The 9,802-nt window shown below is 41.3% G+C and overlaps 1 protein-coding gene across 1 annotated transcript in view; it reads left to right on the top strand.

The window, feature by feature from the left end:
* Nucleotides 1-9,802, top strand: part of LOC109207692 (nuclear export mediator factor Nemf) — a 28,469-nt gene that overhangs the window by 10,083 nt on the left and 8,584 nt on the right. The window contains exons 5-7 of the mRNA XM_019370662.1: nt 3,158-3,698; nt 3,814-3,999; nt 5,627-5,920. Of these exons, the coding sequence (XP_019226207.1) occupies nt 3,158-3,698; nt 3,814-3,999; nt 5,627-5,920 (1,021 nt within the window). The remainder of the gene's footprint in view (nt 1-3,157; nt 3,699-3,813; nt 4,000-5,626; nt 5,921-9,802) is intronic.

Below are 9,802 nucleotides of genomic sequence, written 5' to 3'. Positions count from 1 at the left end.
CCAAAAGAAGGAACAGGTAGCACCGTCAGAATATCTAAGTGAGTTAACTGGACCTGTGAAGTATGATGGGTTTCAAAGAAGGTAACATCAGCAGACATAAGAAATCGATGAAGGGCAGGAGAATAACATCGATATCCCTTTTGCGTTCTCGAGTAACCCAGAAATATGCACTTAAGAGCACGGGGAGCTAACTTATCTTTTCCTGGAGTAAGGTCATGAACAAAACACGTACTCCCAAAGACACGGGGTGGAAGAGAGAACAAAGGTAAGTGGGGAAACAGGACAGAGAATGGAACTTGATTTTGGATAGATGTAGATGGCATACAATTAATAAGATAACAAGATGTAAGAACTGCGTCCCCCCAAAAACGCAGCGGAACATGAGGTTGTATGAGTAGGGTACGAGCAGTTTCAATAAGATGTCTATTCTTTCTTTCAGCTACCCCATTTTGTTGGGATGTGTACGAACAAGATGTTTGATGAATAATCCCATGGGAGTTCATAAATTGCTGAAACGGGGAAGACAAATACTCTAGGGCATTATCACTACGAAATGTACGGATAGAAACCCCAAATTGATTTTGAATTTCAGCATGGAAGGTCTGGAAAATAGAAAACAACTCAGATCGGTTTTTCATAAAAAATATCCAAGTGCACCTGGAATAATCATTAATGAAACTGACAAAGTAGCGGAATCCTAAGGTAGAGCTAACCCGACTAGGACCCCAAACATCTGAATGGACTAAAGTAAAAGGTGACTCTGCTCGATTGTCAAGACGACGGGGGAAATGGGAGCGGGTATGCTTATCGAGCTGACACGACTCACACTCTAAGTGGACAAGTGAGATAAGCCAGGTACCATTTTCTGAAGTTTTGACAAACTGGGATGTCCTAACCGTTTATGTAATAAATCTGGTGAATCAGTAACGAGAGAAGTTATTGGAGGAAGACAAGATGCGAGTCCATGTGATTTTGCAAGGATAAGGTAATAAAGTCCATCTGATTCACGTCCGGTACCAATGATCCGCCCTGTACTGCGTTCCTGTATAAAAACAAGGTCATCAAGAAATAGAACAACAGATTTAAGTGATTTGGCTAAGCGACTAACGGCTATGAGATTAAAAGGACTACCAGGAACATAAAGAACTGAGTCTAAAGGTAAGGAAGGAAGTGGACTTGCTTGACCTATTGCAGTTGCCATGGCTTGAGACCCATTGGCCATTGTGACTGTTGGAAGAGATTCAGAATATGAGATACTAGTGAAAAGAGATTTGTTACCAGAAATATGATGAGATGCACCTGAATCAATGGCCCAAGACTCAGAAGGTGAAGATTGGGAGACACCGGTCATGCTACTATTTGTTGGAACAACGAAGGTTAATCCTGAAGATGTGTGTTTACGTGCTTTGTACTGAAGGAACTCAATATAATCCGGTAAAGAAACCATCAGAGTTGGATTCATTGCATTTAATCCAACCGATTGTGCGTTAAAGGCTTCGGGTATGAATTCCATTATAATATCGTGCCGAAAAAAGCAGAAAATTACTGGGATCACTGTTCACGCCGGAAAAATCACTGTAGCTCGCCGGAAAAAAAACTCAAAGTGGTCGGAATTTGATTTGAACTAGATGGGTAGGCTCGGAATTGTGAGTAGAGAAATCTGTCCTGAAGAAGTTTCGCGAAAAAGTGGCCGGAAAAGGGGCCACGCGCCGACGCGTGGGGTCGGAGCTCGCCGAAATTTTTTTTCCGGCGGCGCGTGGAGGCGCGTGGGGGGTCTTCTGACGGAGATATTTTAATGGGTTGGTCGCCGGAGGCCGATCTACTTCGTGGTGGTGTTGGTTTTTGCACAACACTGACGAAAAATGATGTTTTGTTACGGACAGCCTCTTTAGTCGCCGGAAAATTGCACGGTAACGAGGTCTTTCTTCCCGGAGGCCGCTGGAATGATGCACAGCGACAATTTCTCACTGATGCTCTGATACCATGTGAGAATGCACGGGAGAAAAATATTATTATTGATTAATTAAGACAATGATACACTGAGCCCTATATATATACGCAATACATGTCCTACTCCTAATACATATGGGATTAGGGTTATCTACTACTATTTACACAATGAAACTAACAATGTGGTTCACCATCAATGGCTTCCCCACTAGACTTCCTATTTTACTCAAACCTCTTGGACTCCACTACTTAAAGTCCAGCCCGGGAAATCTAATCTAAATTGGAACTGTGTACTGCTCCTCTATGGTAAACTCCATATCAGAGCTCCAAGCCTTCACAATGAAGGGTTTGTTGTCAAAGTGATAGATTCCTCAACATCATTCTTCCCCACAACACAATCAAACCTAACTAGGATGATCCCGTTCTTAAGCATAACAATTTTGTTCAGCCCATGCTTGGCCCAAAGACTTTGTATGTATCCCTTAATCACAGCAAGGGGGGGCGGGGGTGAGCACTGAGCACCCAACACATAGCATACAACTGCATTCCTCCAACATTCTATCTCAGAAGTAATATCCTCCAGTTCAATCTCAACGATAGGGGACTCACCATGCATGGATGGAGAAACATACCCCAATTTGAAGCCTGCATTCGATATCTTAAAGATATCAACATTGTCCCAAATTTAAGCCTTCTTCCCTGACATCTCTTCCTCTTCCACCTCATCTGCCCATGATTTCTTCCAACCGCTTGCTGGATCACTTTTCCCACTACTAGCCGACTCCTGAACCACTTCATTCCACTGCTTCTGAGCTTGCAACCTCTGAGCCTTCTCTTCTTCAACCTCATTGGACCTAGATCCAAGTTGGGCATCATCTGCTTCACCTTCTGTAACACCTAGAGTCATCTTTTGCCCTTGCTGTGATTGCGAGGAAGCTGCCTGGACCATTAATGCCTTCTGTGATGGTATGCGAGCCCTCTTTCCCGCCATGGCAGGCGCTTGCTTGCTAACATGCAACCTTAGAGAAGCGAGCCATTGCGCAGAAGGGTAATTCCAATTTTTTTAAGAAAAAGTTATTGCAGTTATTATTATTATTATTATTATTTTTTTTTTTTACAACTAAGCTTGACATACATCATCTAGGATTATTCCTGTGGACATGAATTTTGCAAGGCTTGCTTTTACATGTAACTCATAATCGTGCAGGGATGATGATAAAGGTCTTGCTATCATGTCTCGCCATCGATATCCAGTTGAAATATGCCGTGTCTTTAAGCGCACGACTACTAAAAAGTTGCAGGCAGCCTTGATGTCTTCAGCCAAGACCGATAAAAATGAAGGCGTGGAAGATAATGAACAGGGGAATGATGGATCTGATGCACTTCAACAAAAGCAGGGTAACCGGAAAAACATAAAAGCTACTGATTCTACTAAAAAAATGAATGATGGTGTTCGTGCAAAGTCACCAACATTGAAGGTGGTTCTTGGGGAGGCATTAGGTTATGGTCCAGCACTTTCTGAGCACATTATTTTGGATGCTGGTTTAGTTCCAAATACAAAGATTGGCAAAGGTTTTGAATTAGAAGGTGAGATGCTTCATTCTCTGATAGAGGCGGTTAAGCAGTTTGACGACTGGCTGGAGGGCGTTATACTGGGTGAGAAAGTTCCGGAAGGCTACATTTTAATGCAGCAAAATGCTTTGTCTAAAAAGGACTCTAGCATGTGTAATAATGGAGCTTCTGAGAAGGTTGCACTTGTATCCTGCTTTTTGAGATTTTTTCGCCCCTGAGGCCATTTATTTTTCTTTTCTGGACCTATATACTTTCAGAAGAGTGATTTATTTGAGACTTCCTTTTCTGCAGATGTACGATGAATTCTGCCCACTGTTATTGAATCAGTTTAAGTCTCGGGATTTTATGAAGTTTGAGACATTTGATGCAGCATTGGATGAGTTCTATAGTAAGATTGAAAGTCAACGTTCCGAACAACAGCAAAAAGCCAAAGAAAGCACTGCAATGCAGAAACTTAATAAGATCCGCACTGACCAGGTCCGTGTCGCATGTACTGTTTAATGATAATGAAGCATTTCAGTTGGTTGCTCTCAATTACTCTAGGAAGTATGCCTTTAAGCCTGTGAATACTTGAATTCCTGTGTGAAAATGCTGGCTAATCTTGGAAGAGTTCATGGGCCATAGTTGATCTCAAAGGGGCAAAAAGGTTTTGGGAGGAAGCATGCAGGTCATGATTTTTACTAGTGGATAAGTGGTACGTATTTTAAATGGAAGACATAAGTAGGACATGATATACTACTTTTTGAAAGAAACCTACTTCCATTTGAAGTATGTCCCAATGGAAGAAAAAAAAGAATCTCCACTAGGGCAGGAGATACTTTTAATAGAAAATCTTGATGATAAATGAAAGTTTCAGGACTCCACGGTACAGATATGTTGCAATATGTCAGAAACATCAACATGTAATTTACTTATCAAAAAAAAAAAAAAAAGCAGCATTGTCATTTCTGGAAAGAGATATACTTGGGAATCAATGTTGTGAAGACAAAGTAGATAAGCAGTACAGATATGTTGCAATATGTCAGAAACATCAACATGTAATTTACTTATCAAAAAAAACAAAGCAGCATTGTCATTTCTGGAAAGAGATATACTTGGGAATCAATGTTGTGAAGACAAAGTAGATTAGCTCACTGGCTTTCTTGGAGGTTTCTAAAGCTTCTATAGTGTGAGCAATGTGCGATTTTTACTCATTTCAGCCTGTGGATACTGGGCAGATTTGATGAGAAAATAGCGGGAGTAAAATTTTCTTTTGTATTTTTCGATAATTTTCTGGGATTTGAGGCTGCGGGGACAGGATGTTGAATTTGATGAGAAAGAATGTACGTCCCAAACACTTTCTTCGATTCTACTTCATTTAAAAAAAAAGACACTCTTCGATAGCATGAAGAGGAACATTATACTTATATGCTACTGATGCGTGGAATTGTACCTGGGTTGAACAATCCTCCATATTCTCTCTCTCTGTCCTCTTTCTCCCATTATGTGCTTGCAGTAACTGGAGGGATGCTTATCAGTTGTACTCTTTGTCCTTCTACTCAACACATAATAAAGAACTAAAAAGACTGAAAACAGATTTTCCTCATCCTGCTGCTTCATATATTGAAGATTCTAAAATCAGTATAATGACTCCTACACCACCTATAAAAAGATACTGTCATTTATTTTTGGTGAAAAGAAATCTGCACCCTAGTTATTTCCTGTTTAAGTTTGTCAAATGACTTCTGTCTGGATGATCTCTTTTTCTAATGAGGCTAGCTCCTTGCATAATGAAAGAGAAACTGGGTCAGCCATCGATATGGAAATACTTACTTTAGCAATGTTCGGTTGCTTCAGTTGGAGCCTTTTTGTATTGGAGCTAGCAATTTTCACTACTTTTGTAACTATTCTGCATCTTCTTGATGCCATCAGTGAAACCAATTACTTCATCTAAAAAAATGTTCGGTTACTTCAAATCTGCAACTATCTAATAGAAAATATTTCCGAAGTGATACATTGCTGTAGCTTTGTTTGATTGGCTCTTCATTTGTTGTCCCATCACCATCTCAGTGGACCTTGTACTACTATGTTTTCTGAGTTCAAAAGCTTTTCCGATGTGATGCAGGAAAACCGTGTAGTGACATTAAAGCAAGAAGTTGAACATTGTATTAAGATGGCAGAATTGATAGAATACAATTTGGAAGATGTTGATGCTGCTATCTTAGCTGTACGTGTAGCTCTTGCCAATGGAATGAGTTGGGAAGATTTGGCTCGAATGGTGAAAGAGGAGAAGAGATCTGGAAATCCTGTAGCGGGACTTATTGACAAGCTCCACCTTGAAAGAAACTGCATGACTTTGCTCTTAAGCAACAATCTTGATGAAATGGATGATGATGAAAAAACACAACCAGTCGACAAGGTATGGTGACCTGAAAATCTTTTGCTGATTGGATTTTCTCTTTAATTTTTCTGTAAGAACCCATATGTGGCAAAACTTTTTGTACCCACCTAATATATACTGCCTGTGTAGCATTAATGTTGGTTCAAGTCCTTTACTTATGCTTGTGATTGATTTGAAAGAAATGCAGCGATTTGAGCGTGAATGGTAGTGTGAGAATGCACGGGAGAAGAATCTATTATTGATTAATTGACATATGTTACAATGAGCCCTATATATATACACACACATAACATGTTCTACTCCTAATATATATTGGATTAGGGTTATTTATTTACTCCTATTTACATGACTATTCTAACACTCCCCCTCAATCTGGTGCATATAAATCATATGTACCGAGCTTGTTACATATGTAGTTAATACGAGGACCAGTGAGGGACTTGGTAAAAATATCTGCAAGCTGATCATTCGACTTCACAAACTTTGTAGCAATATCTCCCGAGAGTATCTTTTCTCTAACAAAGTGACAGTCAATCTCAATGTGTTTAGTTCTCTCATGGAACACTGGATTTGACGCAATATGAAGAGCAACTTGATTATCACACACAAGTCCCATCTGACTAATCTCACCAAATTTCAACTCCTTGAGCAACTGTTTGATCCAAATTAGCTCACATGTCGCCATAGCCATCGCTTGATATTCTGCTTCTGCACTAGACCGAGCAACCACATTCTGTTTCTTGCTCTTCTAGGACACCAAATTTCCTCCTACCAAGACACAATATCCAGACGTAGAACGTCTATCAGAAGGTGATCCTGCCCAATCAGCATCTGAGTATCCAACGATCTGCTCATGGCCTCGACCCTCAAACAATAAACCTTTGCCTGGAGCTGATTTTATATACCGAAGAATGCGAACAACTGCATCCCAATGACTATTACACGGAGAATCCATAAACTGACTCACAACACTCACAGAAAAGGAAATGTCAGGTCTTGTCACTGTAAGGTAATTTAATTTACCAATCAACCGTCTATATCTTGCAGGATCGCTAAGAGGCTCCCCCTGTCCTGGCATAAGTTTAGAATTCGGATCCATCGGAGTGTCAACCGGTCTACAACCTGTCATTCCTGTCTCTTCAAGAATATCTAAGGCATACTTTCGTTGTGAGATCACAACACCTGAGCTAGACTGAGCGACCTCAATACCCAGAAAATACTTTAGTTTGCCCAGATCCTTAGTCTGAAAGTGTTGCAAGAGATGTTGCTTCAATTTAGTAATACCATCCTGGTCATTGCCGGTAATAACAATGTCGTCAACATAGACCACCAGATAAATACAGAGACTCGAGGCAGAATGCCGATAGAATACAGAGTGATCAACTTCACTTTGAATCATGCCAAATTCTCGAATAACTGTGCTGAACTTACCAAACCAGGCTCGAGGAGACTGCTTTAGACCATAAAGTGACCGACGCAAGTGACATACAAGGCCACGAGACTCCCCCTGAGCAACAAACCCAGGTGGTTGCTCCATATAAACTTCATCCTCAAGGTCACCGTGTAAAAAACCATTCTTAATGTCCAGCTGATAGAGGGGCCAATGGCGAACAACAACCATAGATAGAAAAAGGCGGACTGATGCTATCTTAGCAACAGGAGAGAAGGTATCACTGTAATCGAGCCCAAATATCTGAGTATATCCTTTGGCAACAAGACGAGCCTTAAGACGATCAACCTTACCATCCGGACCAACCTTGACTGCATACACCCAACGACAACCAACAGTAGATTTACCTGAAGGAAGAGGGACGAGCTCCCAAGTACCACTCATATGTAAAGCAGACATCTCGTCAATCATAGCCTGTCGCCATCCTGGATGAGACAATGCTTCACCTGTAGACTTAGGGATGGAAACAGAGGACAAAGAAGATAGAAAAGCATAATAGGGTGATGACAAACGATGATAACTCAAACCGACATAATGGGGATTAGGATTAAGGGTGGCCCGTATACCTTTCCGAAGTGCAATCGGTTGATTAAGAGGAGACAAGTCCGCAGTATTAGCAGGGTCAGGTGCAGGACGTGAATCAGCTGGACCCGATGCTGGGCGCGGACGACGATGATATGTCAAAAGTGGTGTTCCTGTGGCAGGGAGTCTAGGAGGAGCCACACTAGACCCTCAACTCCTGAATGGATAAGACTTATCTATAGCGGAAGGTGAAGGAGGAGCTATAGGAGACTCGGGTAAGACTTCTGTGGCGGAAGGTGAAGAGGAGCTATAGTAAACTCCTTAAAGGTCGGTATAGGTAGACCTCAGATATATCAAGGGGGTCCAGAAAGGTGCAGAAGAGGTAAAAGAAAGGTTAGACTCAAAAAAATGTGGCGTCAGAGGAATTAAGTACCTACGAAGATCAAGTGAGTAAACGATATCCTTCTGAACACGAGAATAACCAAGGAAGACACAACTGAGACGCGACGAGAGACTAACTTATCTTTCCAAAGGCTAGCTAGGTATGAACGAACAAAAGTGCTCCCAAAAACACGAGGGAGAACAGAGTATACGGTGACTGGGGAAACAATACTGCATACGTAATCTGATTCTGGATGGGAAGAGGAAGCATCCGATTAAACTATAAATAACACAGCTGTGAGCAATGGTCCCCCAAAAAACGCAGCGAACATGAGAATTCAATGAGAAGTGTGCGAGCAGTCTCAATGATGTGCCTATCTTTCTCTCTGCAACCCCATTTTGCTGAGGGGTATAAGGACAAGAGGTCTGATGAATAATTCCTTGAGAAGTCATAAACTGACTGAAATTGAGAGGATAAATATTCTAAGGCATTATCACTGCGAAAAGTGCGAATGGAAACACCAAATTGATTTTTAATTTCAGCACAAAAATTCTGGAATATAGAAAACAACTCAGAACGATCTTTCATTAAGAAAATCCAAGTACATCTTGAATGATCATCAATAAAACTAACAAAATAACGAAATCCCAAGGTTGAACTGACTCTACTAGGACCCCATATATCAGAGTGAACTAAAGAAAAAATAGACTCTGCGTGACTCTCAATACTACGAGGATAGGAGGCTCGGGTATGTTTCCCGAGCTGACATGACTCACACTCTAATGTGGATAAACTAGACAAACCAGGCACCATCTTCTGAAGCTTGGATAAGCTTGGATGTCCTAAACGTCTGTGAATTAGGTCCGGAGGATCTGTAACTAGACATGCCTTGGAGGATTTTAGGGAGTTAAGGTAGTAAAGCCCTTCTGATTCAAGTCCCGTTCCAATCGTCTGCCCTGTACTGCGGTCCTGCATAATAAAAGAATCATCAATAAAATATATACCACAATGGAGGGCACGAGTCAAACGACTAACAGATGCAAGATTAAAAGGACAGCCAGAGACATAGAGAACGGAATCTAGAGTGACAGAGGGTAGGGGATTCGCTTGTCCAACTCCTTTTGCTTTGGTTTGAGACCCATTGGCTAAAGTAACAGTGGGAAGAGACTGTGAATACGCAATATTTGACAAAAGTGATTTATTACCAGAGATATGATCAGAAGCGGCTGAGTCCACAACCCATTGTCCAGGAGGACTAGACTGGGAAACACAAGCAAAAGAATTACCAGCAACAGAAGTATTAGTCTGAGCAACAGAAGCTACTTGTGGAGATGTCTGCTTACTTGCTCGATACTGAAGGAACTCATTATACTCCCCTTCAGATAAAGAAAATTCCTGGTTACCTGTAGTCTCAGTCTGAGCAACATAAGCATTTTTGGTTGGGCGGCCATGTAAAGAATGGCATACATCACGAGTGTGGCCAAGTTTATGACAATAAGAGCACTTGGGTCTAGATCTTCCAAACCGACCTCCTCCTCGTCTATTC

The sequence above is a fragment of the Nicotiana attenuata genome, unplaced genomic scaffold (genome assembly GCF_001879085.1).
Source record: "Nicotiana attenuata strain UT unplaced genomic scaffold, NIATTr2, whole genome shotgun sequence".
Classification (NCBI taxonomy): Eukaryota; Viridiplantae; Streptophyta; class Magnoliopsida; order Solanales; family Solanaceae; genus Nicotiana; species Nicotiana attenuata.
This window is presented reverse-complemented; position numbering and strand designations above follow the sequence as displayed.